This window comes from Lottia gigantea (genome assembly GCF_000327385.1).
Source record: "Lottia gigantea unplaced genomic scaffold LOTGIsca_12, whole genome shotgun sequence".
NCBI lineage: Eukaryota > Metazoa > Mollusca > Gastropoda > Lottiidae > Lottia > Lottia gigantea.
The window spans coordinates 3,652,601-3,671,212 of record NW_008707225.1 but is presented as its reverse complement, the minus strand read 5'-3'; the positions used below and the strand labels follow the sequence as shown (position 1 = coordinate 3,671,212).

The following is an 18,612-nucleotide window of genomic DNA, read 5'->3' as shown; positions in this document are numbered from 1 at the left end:
GAGCAGTGTTTAGGAAAATTGACGAAAACTGTAGAAAGTTCTATGAACATACCTGTTAAAATGATATTTTTATCAAACGGTTGAGTTATTTTTAATCTACTATCGCCGAACTCTCCGTCTTTCCTGAAACGCATTTTTGATAATGAAAAAGAATTAAAAGAGAGTTATAAAATAAACCTTAATATTGCTTATCAAACGTCTACCTAGAAAATTTCAGGTAGCAATATTACTGTCACGACAAATAATTGTAAAGAGTCTCGCCCAAGAGGACACAACGAAATCTACCCTGCATTATCTAGACAATTAATTAAATCAGACCAATAAGCTATTTAGTGTATCATGGTGCAGTATACTTACTCAATCAAAGAGTTCTGAAAGTATTGGTAGAAAACTTCCGGTTGTAAAGGATTCTGGATATTTTCTGTGATATGAAATATTGCAGATACATGAACACCCGGATGTAAATCTGTTATATTGAGAAATTCACTACTGATAAAACGATGAGAATGATTTGATTGTTTCATTATTAGGTTTATCTGAAAAATCAGAAAAAAATCATAGTAAAATACAGTTTTATAAAATCTTGAATTCCACAGCTGTATTTTATATAACATATTTCCGAAGCTGTCAATTTGTATGAGCTCATAATGTGATCCATTGTGATGTTATTTTGACAATTCTGTTAGGGGCTCATTTAAAAGACGTACATTGAAATCATTAGTGATACCGATTAGTTCGATATATACCGATGATATTTTTTTTCCAAACTACTTACACCAGAAAGCGTAACTCTTTTATTAACATCTATATAGTTAGCAGAATATACGTCGTTGAAGGAATCGTCAAAGTAAAAAGGGAGATAATCATAGACCTCAGCCTTCTGTGTAAAATTAATCTCTAATTTGTAAGTCTGTACATCTGTAAATATACAAAATATCTGTCAACCCAATTTTGATACATTTAAATATTGCCAAAATAACTGATAACGGCAATGATTTTATGATGGAAATATCTTGAACATCAATGATGATGTACCAGGGAATACACTTTTGTCCGAATCTTGGAAGGCAAAAAATTATCAAGTTAAATTAGTTATCCGTTCTTACCAACACAAACATGGTGGGGATGTATGGAGGAATATCCTGGTATACATTTACAATATCCTTTCGTCTCATCATCATGTTGGAAACAGTGACGTTTAGGATCATTACCACAGGCATTAGATTGTCTTGGATCACAGGTAGTAGCATTTACAATGTACTGAGGTTCGACGAATGGATTTAGTGTTGGTCCTGAAAAAGGTAAAATATCCATAAGGGAAAGCAAATATGTGCAGAATAGGTGGTAAGTGGTAATCAACTTTCCAAACTTTTCCAGTTTAATTAATATTGTTTCATATTTTTAAGGTTTTGATTTTACATAACTGAAATTGGACTGGAAATTACCATATGTACAATTATATATTGGCAATTTCATCAACCCAAAAATACAATCTATGACTCTCGGTAGAATTGGAATTTCAATTTATACAAACATAATGGGCTAAATGATCTTCTGTAAATATTGTGGTCAGACAATAAGTTCCTTGAGTGGCATTTAGTAACTGGGGTATGAATAACTGGACACAATTATACGTATAACTATTACTTGATAAAGACGAAAGCACCATCGTCGAAACGTCGCATGGTATTAATATTTCAGTAATTGTTATCCATATAATTATGTCCAGTTAGACAATAAGGTAAAAACAATTTGTCAAGAGAAATTGTCGTTTCCTACAGGACATTCAGTATTGTTAAAGGGAAATTACTCTTTCAAATGTCGTTACTCTGACAGACATCGAATGTATGGCTGTTTAGTGAGAAGAAAAAGATAACATGCTTGTCTGAATTTTGGCATCATTTTATGGAAAGTAGAAATTCCTGCATGTTTATATACGGTTTATTTCAGTCTTCGTGTTATTAACAGATTCTGTAATCAAAATAAATCTTTATTTTACCAGTAGAGTAAAAATAATAATCGAACATTATTTTTTCAGATTTTAATTAATCCCATAATCACAATAAACCCCAATATTATGAGTACATTTTGTTGATATGATAAAGATGATAATCTTTATATTTATTCTGACAATTATAGTTGGTTTATGTTTAGACTTGTTAACATTCCTGATTATGAACGATAATTATTATCGGAATAACAGTTTTTAATTCGTTAAGGTATTAATTCATCACAATTTACATCATAGAGTAAAAAATGGTGTTATATTACATGGGTAGGCTCAGGACCACTACCCTTCTATTGGTATATGCTGACAGCGATACTCGTTCGCTAACATAATTTCGCTCTTTAATAAAATTAAAAAACTTTCGGATGCAATTAAATGTAAACAAATTTAACCGTTTTTTGATTGCATATATTGAGCTTATCTGATACTAATTGATTTTACGCGCGCAATGAAAACATTTTATAGAAGTGTAAAATGAAATAAAAATATTAAAAAAGTTAAAATTCCTCTGAGCACCATTAGTATTCAATGAATGGTAGTGAATATAGGTCAACTGGTGGTTGATTGACAGTAATTCATTGAGTACTGTTACTATAATTAGATTAACTAGGTACCCTTTCGTAAGAAATTGATCAATCTCTGGTAATAAAAACCAGATTGTAATCATCAATTTACTTTAGCAGAAAAATGAAAGGCGTACTGACAATGAATAGAAAAAAATGTTTCAAGGATGTGAAATGAAGTGGAATGTCGAACTTGGTTGTCGATAAACTTATTTCAAATCCGAGTCATTATAAGTGAAAACTGCCAGAAAACAGCAACCGTTTTATTGTCATATAATAACGTCGGATATTGATTTAAATAGTGTAATGGAATGAGAACACAAACGATTTCTGACTTATTAATTGTTTTTCTACAAGGCCTTGAATGGTCCGCGATTTTTCTGATTTAGTCATTTTTTCGATAGCTTTTTGCAGGGTAAAGAGGTGTTCTAAATTCGTTCTTATTCTTATAGGTACTCCTCTCTAGATCACACTTAGTTTTGGGGTAATCGGCATAAAGACTAAATTATATCAATGTAACAACTATCATGAAGAATTACGAGTATTATGTGTTACCATTGAATAGGATACTCACGTGATACACATGTTAACTGATCATCAGATGCCTTAAAACCATAACTACAATTACAGGTTTGATTGTTGGAGCAATCAGTTAGATTAATATTTCTACAATGATCCTCAGAATAACATTTGTCACCAATTTTCTCAGCATCTGGAAGTAGATGGAATTATTCTTTAAAGCATCTTATGTATCTTATAGAAAGTGGTTCGAATTCATGAAGACAGAGAATCAAATAAGGTCCATGTGGTCAAGGTTGCTTATCAGCATGACAAATAGCATTCATATAGTAGGAATCTTTATTGGTACTAAATCACACCGATTTCTATAAGACATGTCTATAGAATGATTGTGATATTGAACAATGACTGTCACTAACTGAATATATATTAAGTTCAGTTATCATAGTGGGTAGTATTACAGTTCAGTCCAGTGAGCTTGGGAGCGTTTTTCAGTCTGTTGTATCAGTCCCTCAATCGAGGTCTTGTAATCGAAATAAGTTACTCTGCGACAACTGTGATGAGAATGCTGATTATAAGTATATATATATATAGGTTTGTTCCATGTGATAAACAAATAACTTACATGGTTGGCAATATTGATCATCTCTATCATTAAAATACTGTTCTGGACAGCTACAAGAATCACCGGAACATATACTATTAGGTATATTCTCTAGACACTGTTCAGTAGTATGACATAATTCATCTAGGTATCTTGGCACTGCAACATAAACAATTTGATTCAAACAGGAGAAACCAAAATTAAATGATGTATAATACAAAGACCTTTGTGATGCAACAAAGGGTCGATTTAAGAACGATAGTACATTTTTTTGAAAAGTACTGTCTTTCTGCTTGATGATTGGCTATCCTTTGAAGTGCATTTAGAATTATTACCATATGTAGATTAATGTTTCAACATTCATTTATAATGTTCTACTTACGTCGATGACAGGTTGTTCTATCACGTGATTCAAATCGTCCATTGGGACAAATGCATGTGTAATCTGGACCACATAAACTGGTGACGTCAATATGTTGACACTGTTGCTGGAAGTAACATCTATCACCTAAATACTGCGGTCCTGAAAACAAAACGTCTCATTAGTTTATCACATGCTTATTAGTATAAAACATGCATGCAGTATCTCCCAAAACTGGAACACCGCGTCTGAAAAGGAAGATGAATTTCTTGAAGATTCTTCTGTAAGACTTCTGGTGACTGGTAAGACAGGTACCATGACGATTTAGTATGATGGTATGTTAATGCAGCAATGGTTAGTATCACACAGCATTTCAACAATCAACACGGAGTAATTATAAAATTAATTTGAACGTTTCAATCCCGGCCTCCCAACAAGACTTATCTATATCTAAATGTTCTGTAATTGAAAACAGGTGAAACTATCTGTTTAGATTTGACAGGGTGTGCAGTCTGTTTTTCAATAAATTTTTGAATGAAATGATGTAATTTATGATTCAAAGAAACATGTTTTGTGTCAGATTCTAAATTAAAAATGTAAAATGAGACCATTTGGCAACTGTTACGAATTGTGAAAATTTCTGCACTTAAATACCTTACATTACTGTCAAGCTTTTATTAGAAATCTTAGATGATCTGTCGCTGGATCATACTTTTTAAAAAATAAACAGAAATGAGTTAACTTAATGGTTCAATTTTTCTCAGCCTGAAAATGTTCTTTCGTACTCTTGAGTCCAGGATATCGTGGAATCGTGAAATATATATATATTTTTTTACTCTTACGAGCTATTTGCACAGAGGCGGCCTTTTTCGTCATGTCGAAAATTCTTAGTAAATTATATGTTGAAATGTCGTTAGCAGAATTAGAAGCGTAGATAATTGGGGAAATTATAGATATTGAAGACATTATCCTGTCTGATGCATTCAGGTTTTTTCTTCTAAAACTTGAAAAGATCTTTCGAATGTGCAAGTCTTTCTATCTTGTTAGTCTGGCTAAATGCTCAGAATAATGACTAATTGACGTCTATTGTAGTAAAATTTGGAAAACGTTAAAAGGCAGCTTTCAATAGTCATTAAAACAGTATTATATAGTAATTTTAGGTGTGAATATTAGCCAAGATATTTTAACTATCTACGTATAATCTGGAATTACCTAGTGTCATAGAGTTGTCTAACAGATTAAAGAATGTTGTTAACCAATTTTCTTAACATAATAAAACATTAATGCTTATAAAATGACACATGTAGAAAATAAACTACCTTTAGAATACCAACCAGTGTGTTTATATTATTTTTTATTGAGAGAAAAGAAGATATGTTTTACAGAGTGCAGTCATTCATCGGCATTTAAATAAAATCTGAATGATTTTCAAGCCATTATTTTGTTTATATTATCCAGTGCAAGTATCATAAATAACCGCGCAAGTTGCAATATGCCAACATTATGAAACATAAGATGACGTGAAGCATGTTTATTTTGGATCTTGTAGTAATTGGCTGGCATAATCACAAGACCATTCCGCATTTTCAAGTTATTGTTTATTTTCATTGTTTATTTTCGGTATTATTATTCATCATAAAACATACAGTATGACAAGAATATTTAATACCATTATTACTTCTGCTGTATTTTTATGACACTATGTGTTTTTAACATATTTTTTAATGAAAAGATTTAGGCATTTAAAAATAATTTTTTTTTTCATACTCACTGTATCAGATCTTAACAACTGATTCTGATACTTACTTTTAACACATTCTGTATTGTCATTAAAAGCCTCATAGGATTGTTGGCAGCGGCAAATATTATCATGGCATACACTGGAGGTAATAGCTTGGTTACAGTCTTCATTGGTAATACAGTCATCACCAAGTGTCCCTGAAACAAACAAATACACGTTCAGTCATCCTGTATATGTGTCCTCTATATCTACAACGGTGTGGCTGATGGGCATAGTTCAATATCATTAATTATTTACATAAATATATTTATCAAGCCCGTCAAAGTTTTCCGTTGGTTAGAATTAATCACTAAAGTTTATAAAACTATACTAAAACTTCCAATTCATTCTATCAACATGCAGAAAATCAGAAAATATTACGTTTCTGGCAAGTTGTATTCCCATCTAGTACTTTATAACCGGAAATACATAAACAAAGATGGCCGACGCCGTCTGTTCCACAGAAGCTATTTGCTACTGCATCATTACAGTGGTCATCTACGTCACATGTTCTGTCATAAATTGATCTCCTAAAACAGATAGTGTGGTTATATTGTGGATGGTGTCCAGGAATACAAACGCATGTATCCGCATCACATTTAGAATTTTCTATAGCATGGCTACAGTCGGTATCCACTTGACATGTTTTATCACCGATTCGGCGTCGAGAACATAGGTCCTTATCTCCATTAGGATGCATTCCAGAATAACAAGAACATTTATTATTCATACATAGACTGGAATCCACAGCCGAACTACAATCTTCAGATGTTTTGCATGGTGATTCAATCTTCCGTAATTCACATGATTTTGAATTTGAATTTTGATCAAAAAGGAAGCCAAGTCGGCATTGGCATGTGTTATTTTGACAAGAAGTGTTGTTAACAGAACTGTAACAGTCTATATCCATGGAACAATAGTCACCAATAGTTCTGGCTTTGCAAGATGTTTTATCTACAGATCCTAGATATCCAGTTTTACACAAACACACACTGTCGTCACATTGACTATTAACTATGGAACAGTCATCTGGGAAGAAACAGTTATCACCAAGCAAACCTACAAAATATAATGCATAGGATGATGAATGCAAGAAGCAAATTGTGTACGTTGGGATTTGTGTTCTATATGTTTATCAATGTAAATTTGAACTCTCAGATATTATGCAAACAAAGGTAGAAACACATATATTGTGGTGTACTCGAAAGGACATGGCTTTTCGATGTTGCAAGCGAAGCAAAACATTCCCTTTCAATATTTTCTCATTCGTTTGATACCTGTTTGTAACTTGATTTGATAACTCGTCCTTTCCTACAAGAGACACATCGTATCGCAACGTAATGACCATTTATGAACAGACAGAATCATTGGAATTCTGCTGACATATTGAATGTGAAAATTTAATCTTCCTGAATGTCGACACGACCAGCACCTGTTTTAATTTAAACATTTATTGGTCTACATAAATCAATAGAATTCCCTATTCCTTTTTATCTTCGTCAAATAATGCTTCCCTTAGGAGCAGTTAGAATATCACAAAATAACGTTTCCTTAATTAAAATAAACCTACGTTTAAGAGATGAAATTCGTGTCTTGAAACCATTAAGAACAAACAATGGGAATATTACATCATTATGAGAGAGAATAATCAATTGTTTCTGTGTATTTAATGGCGATATTATTGCAATCAATAACGTTTAAGTTTACTTACGTTTTCTACACGCATTGTTCCGTTCTTTGAAGCCTTGCTGGCATACGCATCTATAATTGATACAGGTACTATTGGTGATAGCATTGGAACAATCAACATAATTGCTGCAGGCATCTCCTAGCTTTCTAATTAAACACATTGATTTGTTACTCGTTGACCTATATCCTGATATGCACGTGCATAATCCATCGTGACACTCACTGTTATCAATAACAGCTAGGCACTCTGGAGGAGCTGTACACTTATCACCTATGACGCGTTGGGAACACTGTGTACCATTATGAACACTTTTAAATCCTGTTATACATGCACATTTATTGTTGACACAAACACTATCAGAAAGCACCTCAGCGCAATCTAAATCATTTGAACATCGATCTCCTATGACTCTTATAGTACAGGTATCTAACCCTGCACTTTCTTGAAAACCTAATAAACATTTACACACTCCAAAAGAACATGAACTATTAGCTATGGCAGCACTACAATCTAATTCGTCCTGGCAGGTATGGTCTCCGATTTTACGCAAAGCGCACGTGCTTAGGTCACTGGAAGCATGGTAACCTTTCTGACAAACACAAACTTCATCTTTACACATACTGTTATCAATAGCTACAGAGCAGTCATTATCAACAGAACAATAATCGCCAATTAATCGCAGAGAACATTTGGAATTGGCTGCAACTGGTAAATATCCTGAATTACAGGTGCATACGCCATTTTGACAAAAACTGTGATTTACAGCGGCCGAACAATCGATACTGGTTCCGCAAGAATCTGATATTTTACGTTTTGTGCACAGATTGTCATCTAATTTCATAAAACCGCTATCACACGTACAAATAAAATCTTGGCAAATGCTGTCTGATATAGCAACAGAACAATCGGTGTTGTTTGCACAACCGTCACCAAGTCGGCGTTTTGTACAATTATAATTATCATTTTTAATAAAATATCCTGGAATGCACGTACATTGTTCAAGGTCACACATACTGTTAGAAATACCCGCAATGCATTGTCCATTGTTGGTGCAGTTATCTCCGATACGTCGCCGATTACACTCTGTGTTATCATTAGAAGCTCGATAACCCGATTTGCATTGACAGATTTCATTCACGCAGATGCTGTCTGAAACAGAATCATCGCAATCTCGATCAGTCTCGCAAGGATCGCCAATTTGCCGTGTTACACACGACGTTTTATCAGAATCACTAAATAATCCTGAGTTACAATGGCACACACCTTCCTTACAAAAACTCTCGTCAATAGCATCGTAACAGTCAGCGTGTACCTCACACTCATATCCGAGCTTGCGCTTTTCACAGATAGTACCGTTATCATAACTCAGAAACCCAGAGCGACAAACGCATTTGTACCCGACGCAATAGGCATTGATGACAGCATTGGAGCAATCTAAATGATCAGAGCAAGAATCATTTACCACTCGCTGTAAACACTCTTGATTAGCATTTACAGGTTGAAATCCAGAATTACAGCGACATTTAGAAAACATACAGATACTGTTATTGACAGAAAAGGAGCAATCAGATTTAGATGTACAATAGTCTCCAATTTTACGTTTTAGACAAGCTGATCTATCATTGCTTACATAAAACCCATCATCACATTCACAACCATAGCGTGTGCACGTACTGTTGTCAACTGCGTTTGTACAGTCTGTTTTTACGTTACAAAAATCACCAATTGTTCGTCTACGACATTTAGTTGGTTCTGTAGGTAAGAAACCAGAGTCACACAAACAGGCTGAGTTCTGACATGAACTATGATCGATAGAACTGGAGCAGTCTGTATCTAGGTAACATTTATTCTCAAATAATTTATCTGTAAGAAAAATAGACGGAAAATGTTTCCACTTTCCAACGTGTAACAACTAAAATTAATTTTATAATATTGAGTAAACCATGGTGAAGGTTTAGAGAACTTCAAGTGTTAGATCTTTAACAGTCAAATGTGATACTTACATCGAAGACACCGAGTTTTATCATCAGAAGCAAAGTATCCAGAATCACACAGACAGGTACCATCAGTACAGTTACTATTTCGTACAGCAGTAGAACAATCACTATCTATCGTACAGGTCGGGTCGTCAATTTTACCTACAAATACGTTCGGAACAGATGTTGATTTTAACAACAGCAAATTGTGGATCAGTGTATAAAATTACAGATTTTATGTCAGAATGAAGTCCTCAATTTGGGGATGAACTTGAAGTTTAACGCATCTAGTGGACTTTTTCCTTATTCTGGTGCCATTTCTGATTGCTAAGTTACAAGAACCTTTAAGTCCGGTTTTTGTTTGTGAACTAAACCTAGGTTACGAAGCCTTCAACTTTTTGTATTGAATTGCAAGACCCTCGAGACAGTGATACCGATGATTGAATTGAGTTTTATATCAAAGTTAATAATGGTGTGTTTTACATACAATATGCAGATTGATGCTGCCACCATCTGTTTAAAGTCAACTGAAGCTTAGCTTGGAAAGAGAGACTTGACTTTTAATATGAATTGACAATGAGAGCTGATTACGCAAGCGCAGAGAACTACCCAGTGGACATTTGCACCATTAAGGAATGCTATGATGCATCGAGATAAATCTGAAAAGGCTCCGATAGTATTCACAAGCACGAAAACTCCATTAGCAGAATGCAACAAAATTTGATTAATGTTACCTATGAGACATACAGATTGATTGATATACTTACGTTTACTACACTTTGTATTATCTGGGCTAGGATGGTAACCTATAATACAGCTACAGGTTTGGTTGATACATTCACTATTATCTATTACACTTCTACAATCATTATCAATATTACATGTATTATCTCCTATCTGACCTGAAATTATAATATAAATATTTGTGTAAAAAATCAGACTGTACTTCCTTATACACACAACTGGTCATGTTTCAGTTCCACTTGCTCCGAACATCCAAAGGTTAAATGCGCGATTAGTATGATACTAGAATTGGAATAAAATCTATGCAAACGTGGCATTCAAATAATAACATGGCTAGGGAATTAAGAAAACATTTTAACCTTTGGATCATTTGGAACAATGGAACTATATAGTCTGATCATATAAAAGCAATTACAAGCACATGCAATAAGCAGATAAATAACAATGAATGATATGATATCTGAAAGAAATAGAAACCATGCTTTGAGTTTAAATTTCAATTACATTTTAAACGATATATATAAAAAAATCGATGAATTACACATTAAATATTAAAAGTTGAAAAAGTGACGTTTTAATTATCTTTTCCAATATTTTCTCGCTGAAAAACATTCCTTAATCAATCATAGACTTTATATTATTGAATAGGCTATAATCTATAACCTTGAGCAGCTACTCTTCACTTTATGACATGTACATTATCAAATTCAAATTCTAGATTTTTATACTGAATATTATACAGCAATATAATTTTTTTATTCTGTGGCAGAATCCGTAGGCGTCATTTATAAATGAATTAACTAAAAGCTTAAAAGGCTTTTTAACTACTCGTTAAAAGTTTAAATGATAACTATTTTAAAAACATACTTACGTTTTTCACATCCAGTAAAGTTATCATATCTGTAATATCCCAGTTGACATCCACATCGCCCGTCACCCTCCAGGCAGATGCCGTAGGGGTAGGCTTCAGAGCAATCTCTATCCGTAGAACAGCTATCATTAAACTTACCTGAAATTAGGTTAATTAACAAACAGGTAATAAGTATGCAGGTTCTACTTCTTGAACACATTATGCTGATCATGTCTTATATAATGTTCACATTTCTTGATAATGCCCATGTGCTGTGAGAGTTACTACTGAATAGTCACATGCTGTGTTAATCCCATGATGATATCTAACACCAATGTTCTGGTGGAAGCCTTTAAATCAGTGTCTTAGATATTGCAGAAAAATCGTCCAATGAATTAACGAGTTTTCACATACGCTGAACAGCACTCGTCAAAATAATATACTATATAGGGTTTTATACACGGAATCAACAGCAACCATATCACCGTGCTCATTGTGTAGCGACTGTTTTATCTATAGTTTAAAGACGTCACTATACTCGGTTCTACTTGTATGAAGACAATGAAGATACTATTGGAATTGTGAAATACTTTTCTACTATTCTAAAGACGAAGTACTAATGAACTGAATATTTTTCTACTATTCACTATGGACAGTTGAGGAGCTTAGTTCCTGGTTAATGCTTCCGGTTAGTCGATTAATACAATTGACTTATATATTAAAGAGTAGTCAAGGGAAAATCCCCGCAATGATACTACATAGCAGACCTAGGTCGTCTAATCTTCGAAGCTACCCGTTTATGTAAATTAAATTATCATTCTGATTTCAAACAAATATTACTTTTTTCCAAAAACAAAATTCATATCTTGTAGTTTTGAATTACAAGGTATCAGATAGAAAAGGTGTTGATAATATTATGAGTTACACCTTGATAAAACATCAGCAACAAATACGCATAATAATTATTTGGACTAAAAACCTTTGTGCAGGGGTCCTAATTACCATTATGTAGAACACTTAACACAGCTTATTTGGCTAATGATCTTAATCATGAACTTTCTCAAATGTAGTTCAATCGATTTTGAATTCTGATTGATCGTTAAAACTGACTTTTTGTCTTTGCTCTTTCGTCTTGTTCTACCTTAAAAATCGACCTATATTGTATCTTGAGTACTAATTGCCCGTAGCCATCCAGAAAATAAGAATACCAATTGTTAAGACCATTAAAGACAGACATACGAGTGTTATAATAAGGTAGAGAGTTCACAAACTGGCTGTTCAATCAATAAAACTCTGAACCTTTGACTAAAACCCATTAATTTCCCACTAAGAAAAGCTCATAATGATGGTATAACGGCATTATAAGACGTTTAAAAAGGTATGCCAGTAACATAGATTTGTCTATAAGGTTTAAATAGGTTTGACATGCCAGGTTTATAAGTAATATTCTAGACAGTCTTACTTTCACAACTGTCATGTAAAATTCATTGTTACCTAGATCAACTCAACTTGACGACAATTCTGTCAATATTGACTCGTAATGTTCGTTTTATAGTTAAGTGTACCAGACAATTATGGTCATTTCCCAGTCCAGACTGCTTAGGTTTTTGTCTCAATGATGGAACGTTAATTTAATTACGTCTTTTTAATGTCTAAGGGATGATACAGTTGTGTCCATGAGTAAACAGCAGTTCTAGAAGAATTTGTTTTCTTACATGACTATTCTAGTCTTATATGTTGTATTTATGGAAACATGAACAGTACAAACTAGCCCTTGTATTAGTCATATCTATTTTATATGCGTACCACTGGTGAATTTTTAACTGATTATCGCTTGGTATGTGGTGTAGAGTTCCCATCCAGCTCTAAGAGATAGTCAAGCAAATGAAAGTAGACTATTACGATATCGCTAAAGACGGACACATTTCGTTATGTTTACTTGACAGATATCTATAAAAATCCAATGTTATGGCTTCTAATTCAACTCGAGCAAGATTAGAGCATCTCTATGTAGAATGCCAGAAACACCGGTTCCTTGCCTCACTCTAACTACTAAATGCTAACCAACCCCACTAGACTTGGCTGAATATGCGATGATGCCATCTCTTCCTATGCCTGGCAAGTACACCCTTGTCCAAAAATAAAAAGCTCATGCTATCATCACTATACCTAATGAGTTTAAAATTCTCAGAATATATAAATGAAAGGGTAATTGAAAGTTAAATATTGTTATAACACAAGTTAATGACAGATTGAAACCAGTCAACGAAATATAAACAGAAACTGATATATTCAAATGTGCACTGAATGCACTGATATATGCACATTATTTGTAACACCAGGATGGAGTAAATTATTCAGTTCTAGTTCGGTTCTTACCTGTCCATAACGTACATATACACCAACAACAAATTATAGGCAAATGCACTGATATATACTTTATGATTTTTAAAATTTATAAATATAAACGTAATAAGAATTGAAGAAAAATAATGTGCCAGAGATTTTTGACCGAATTTCTGACCTATTCATACCATTCTGTACCAACTTACCATAATTTTACAACATTTTATGTAACAAACAAATTCTTTATTCCCAAAGTTTTATCAGCAGAAGAGGTTGGTTTGCAGTTAAAAGTGTATCGTTGTTGTAAGTCATGGTGAACTATCTGAATGGAACGTCTGTAACGTACATTTTATACATAAAGCTCTGTAATTTTTTGAATGAGAGAGACGTTTAAGCCAATAACGGCTTGATGATTTATGTGCAATTATCAAAATGTAAACACAGACCATCCTATAGCTAACAACTTTCCTTGAAATTCAAACATCATCATGTGTGTCAACATCTATGAATAACTTCAAAGCATCCTTTTAAGATGATACAGAAATATAAGTCTCGTTAAATAGCGAATATAAAACACCTATAGTGATTTGAATGCACCTGGGTCTCGGAAACAATGAGCGACACAGACAATGCATTCCAAGTTTAGCTATCAGATGTTGCAATACATCCTATATATTTTAATCTTTACAATAAACGATTTGTTAATACAATGATAGTGAATATAAGAGTGAGACATTAGTCATTTCTCTGTCAAATCATCTGACAAATGATCTCATTAGATAAATGGTATACATGTATATTATTTACTATAAAAATTCAGATAATTGTCATTATATGGTACACCATGGCGAAGGAATCTGAGCAACAAAGTAGAAACTGCTCTTCACGAAAGAATTACATATTTTGAAAACCTTTCTTGGAATACAATATAACCAGGCTGTATTCAAGGTCGACAATCTTGGAGATAGTAAGGTTACCTTCCTTGGAACCTTGCTCACCAATCAACATTGGGTAAATCCTCTATCTAGTGGCTCACTAAATGTTTTTGAATATCACATGTGAAATTTTGACTGAGATCTAGCGTAAGACCGTGCATAAATTTTTTTAAATATTATTAAGAACAACATGGCTTCAAAATGTGTACATATGAGATAAGTTATATAATACATGCTTTTGTTTAATGTATGTAATTGGCTATATAACTAATTAAGTGCAATTAAATCAAAGGTTTTGAAAGCTAGAAATTGCCAGATGTACTCGACGTATTTATTTGACAGAATAACTGGCATTTAGTAGATTTTGCTCTTTTACTCGCTAGTGGTCTGAGGAGATACCTTCAATGCATGGTTATTTATTAAAGCTTTATTGCATAAACGTGATATTTTCAAATTTTTCACTTTGGTTTGATCACGTTTATCTCATTTCATAAATCTGTCAGTGGCACAACTACCCTAGAAACTGATTGAACCACATTCATGGGGCCCCACCTCCAGAAAACTCTTTCATTAACAGACATTAAATTGACTAAGGCTGGGTTTATACTTCTTACGCCGTTAAACGCCGTTAAACGCTTGTATATGGGAGACGGCGTTTAACGACGTTCTTCCTCGCATCGATTTATACTTACAACGTCAGCGAGACACGCCGTATAACTGTGTTGAACTCTCCGGCGTATACGCTAGCAAACGCCGGCAATTCAACCAATCACAAGTAGCTATTGTACAACACAGACACGGAATGATTCGGATCTTTTCTACAGACACGGAGAAGTGCGGGTAAAAATCGAGTGTACCTGCGAAAACATTCGGAATCAGCATAAGCTTTAAAAGATTTCCCGGGGGAGGAGCCCCAAACCACTTCAGTCCACGGGCACCCATTGAGCTGGGCCCGTGAAAGCTGTCTATACAATCAACCTGTTACTATTACAGCTCGCAGGTTGACTCAGAAAAAACTCAATGCTTCAGTTTCTATCTTTAGAATTGCATACTTTGGGTATGAAAATAAATGCACTACATATTTCATCATAAATAGAGAAATGTGTAAGAACCTCATTAAAATCTGATCAGCTTCTGTTACCAGTAGTTTGGTTCTCTATGAAGGGTGTAATTAGTGATTTAGTCATACTCAATTATACAATACATAACATAAGTACTGAGTGACACAATTTTTTACATCATGTTTTAATTTAAAAACCTTTCTAGCTAAATTAAACTTTTTAAAATACATGTTATCAACTGTTATATCTTTGATGATAATTACGAGGAGGGGAAGTCAGTCTCTTGGAATAGGAAATGCCACTTTTAAAAGCAAATAAGGCTCCTTATTTAATTTAATTGCAATGGCGAAACTTTATACATCGCTGATTCCATGAAATTATCATGCCTTGGGTCAAATAAAACTTATCTGTGTTACTCTTTGAAACCTGTGTTCTATTCTGAAACCATTTCACTACGCATTGGCATGCATTCTTAAACATTTCAACAAATAGAATTCGGAGGCGATGACAGTGTTACCCAATTCCAAATAAATAAATCTATATTCATTTGCATGAAAATTAAACAGGAAGGAAAAAGCTTGAAGATCATAGCCAATATAAACTGTTTTTCTTTAGACCAGTATTAACTTTCAGATGTTTTGGCTCTTGTTAATCATCAGATAATGATGGTTTTCATCCGATTTTTATCTTTCTAAGACACAATAAACTAACTTCTTTAACACATTGAAGGAAACACCAATCGGTTTAACTCTACATTTCTACTTCCTAGATTAAACATTTTCAAGGTTTTGTCTGGAATTAAAACATGAATTATGGTGAGGTCACATAAAACAACATAACTAACACACATTGCAAATTTTAACATCAAACCAGGTGTTAAAAGAATGATATTATGCCCTATGAATAATTATATTCCACATCTTTAAAAATATCATAGAATTATATATTATAAAGCATCATTGTCTGGAATGTACTCTGTGTAAAGAAAATATCATTGTACGTAAAACTGTGCTGTATTATGAACTACAACTCCTTAAGCTCAGTTTTTATGCAATCGAAAATCCATGTAATCATTGATATTACCTTTAAGGCAGACTAAATCAACGATATTTGAGGAATGCTAGAACAATGTTGGTCTATGAAAGATAATTTATGTTATTCTTTGTGATAAACTAGCAGAACTAATCATTGATGGAACTATCAGACATTCCATTCATTTAAACACATATTTCTAGAATCCCAACAGACTAGGTAATGCTTTGATCTTTCTCTTACCATTAGTCTAGATGGTGAACTATTTCAACCAACATCTTTCAAAAATATCGACTTATTTCTTACTTATGACATTCCGATTATCATCGAGAAAAAAATGTTCGTCATTTGTTATCTTGTTTGTGATATAAAACACCTGATTCCACCTCCCACTGGGCTGATTAATGATAATCTTAGTTTACACTCAACACCCTCTTTCTTTCAGTTATACAAATCAGATTTGTCTATCTACAATTTTCACGGCACATTCTTCAAACGGTCCTTGATTTTTGAGAAGGTTTTTATCTAAATAAAAAATAGCAATGCTACAAACTTGAATTTTTAAAGAGAGTTGGGTCGCCCTGAAAACATCAAAACACGAAAATGTTCTGAGAGACATAATATTGTCCATATTCAATATTTTACTACTCTGCTCTTCTTTTCCACTTCATTCCTACGTCTACAGTTGCTATACACTATACAAACATGACCAAATTGTTACTGATGTCACCACTTAAGCAAAACAATGTTGAGTTATTTCATTCATAGAAGTACAAAGCGATCTTTAACTTTAAAATTTCTTTCACTCACAAAGGAAACAGACAGTTCTATCTGGATTTTCTTCTTAAATAACAAAAGGTTCCATTTCATTCCATGAAGAAAATCGCAATAACATGAAGTACGGGTTCAATGTCTTGCAAATTGAATAAAAGAGAACAAACAGACAATCTGGCAACATTTCTATACAACGCAAAATTTATATCGTAGATATTTAGAAAAGATTTTATGATAAAATAAGCCAATATTTCGGTAACGGCTTCAAATAATTATTAATCTATAGCAATTTAGATGACAACCGAATTAAGGCTGAATTGTGATATCAAGAATCTGTGTAGACAGTCTTGTCTTTATTAAATTTCTAATATCCAATTATCCACTCTATGATAATATGAGAGAAATATTGAAAAATATCAGGAAAACTTCATCATAATATGAATTCGACCCTAATATGTCAGGCATGTTATTGGTTTGATCAAACGAAACAAATGACCAATAGTATACAAGTTGGACTTGATAATCTGTAAGGACTGACAATAATGCTTTACTAAAGACAAGCAAATAACTTTCACTTCAGTAATGCCTTTGGGAAGTTGACATCGGATACAATGGAGCTATTTCAGTTCGGTTTCTATTAACAGGGCAGCTGATTTGATAATGGAATTGAAATTAACAAATGTTAAATCATTGAACGCCTACAATTTTATAAAAAAAAATTAGTAGATGGTTATGCTTAAAGTGGATGCTATTGTAAACCATTCACACATCACACATAACTGAAATGAGGCAAGGTCGACCCTTGGTAGAGAACAACTGAATTTTAACGACCTGAGCACAACGAGGCCAAAAGTGATTTTTTATTACATTGAGATGCTTTGAATACTCATTCCGCTTGAGAAACCTGTATATAAAAATGGTCCGAAATCCCAAGTCAACAGACTATCACCAGCTGTTAGACTCTGGTATTTATTGAAGATTTAAAAATGTGGAGAAACTATAACTGGTCAATATCAAGCCACTCGTTTCCCATTTAAAGAAACAGACGAAATGTTTTAAGTGATGTGATCGTATTGATCGGTGGAATAACACTTATTGATACAATTGAAAACTGATAGCTCACAGCCATTAACCCTTTCCTGGTGGTTAAAATACTCTCAGAATCGAAACTTCCAAACAAACTTAAGATGAGAAAATTAACTCCAGTCTAAAAAAAGTATTTTGTCCATTGAAAACTTTGTTGTTTGGGACCGGAGGACGAAGTAATTCGAGTTGATGGATTAAAAAGGTATGGGCATCTCGTGAAATCACAAATAATATTAATGAATGTACAAGGAATTCTACTGCCGCAATCGTTACAAAGTTTCCA

The 18,612-nt window shown here is 33.4% G+C and overlaps 1 protein-coding gene across 1 annotated transcript in view; it reads right to left on the bottom strand.

Annotated features, from left to right (window-relative positions):
* The window catches only part of LOTGIDRAFT_110654 (hypothetical protein), a gene marked incomplete at both ends in the record, with an annotated part of 28,258 nt that extends 9,941 nt beyond the window's left edge, over window positions 1-18,317 (bottom strand). Inside the window, one exon of the mRNA XM_009048263.1 lies at window positions 18,248-18,317. Coding sequence (XP_009046511.1) covers window positions 18,248-18,317 — 70 coding nt within the window. The remainder of the gene's footprint in view (window positions 1-18,247) is intronic.
* Window positions 18,318-18,612: the final 295 nt, after the last annotated feature.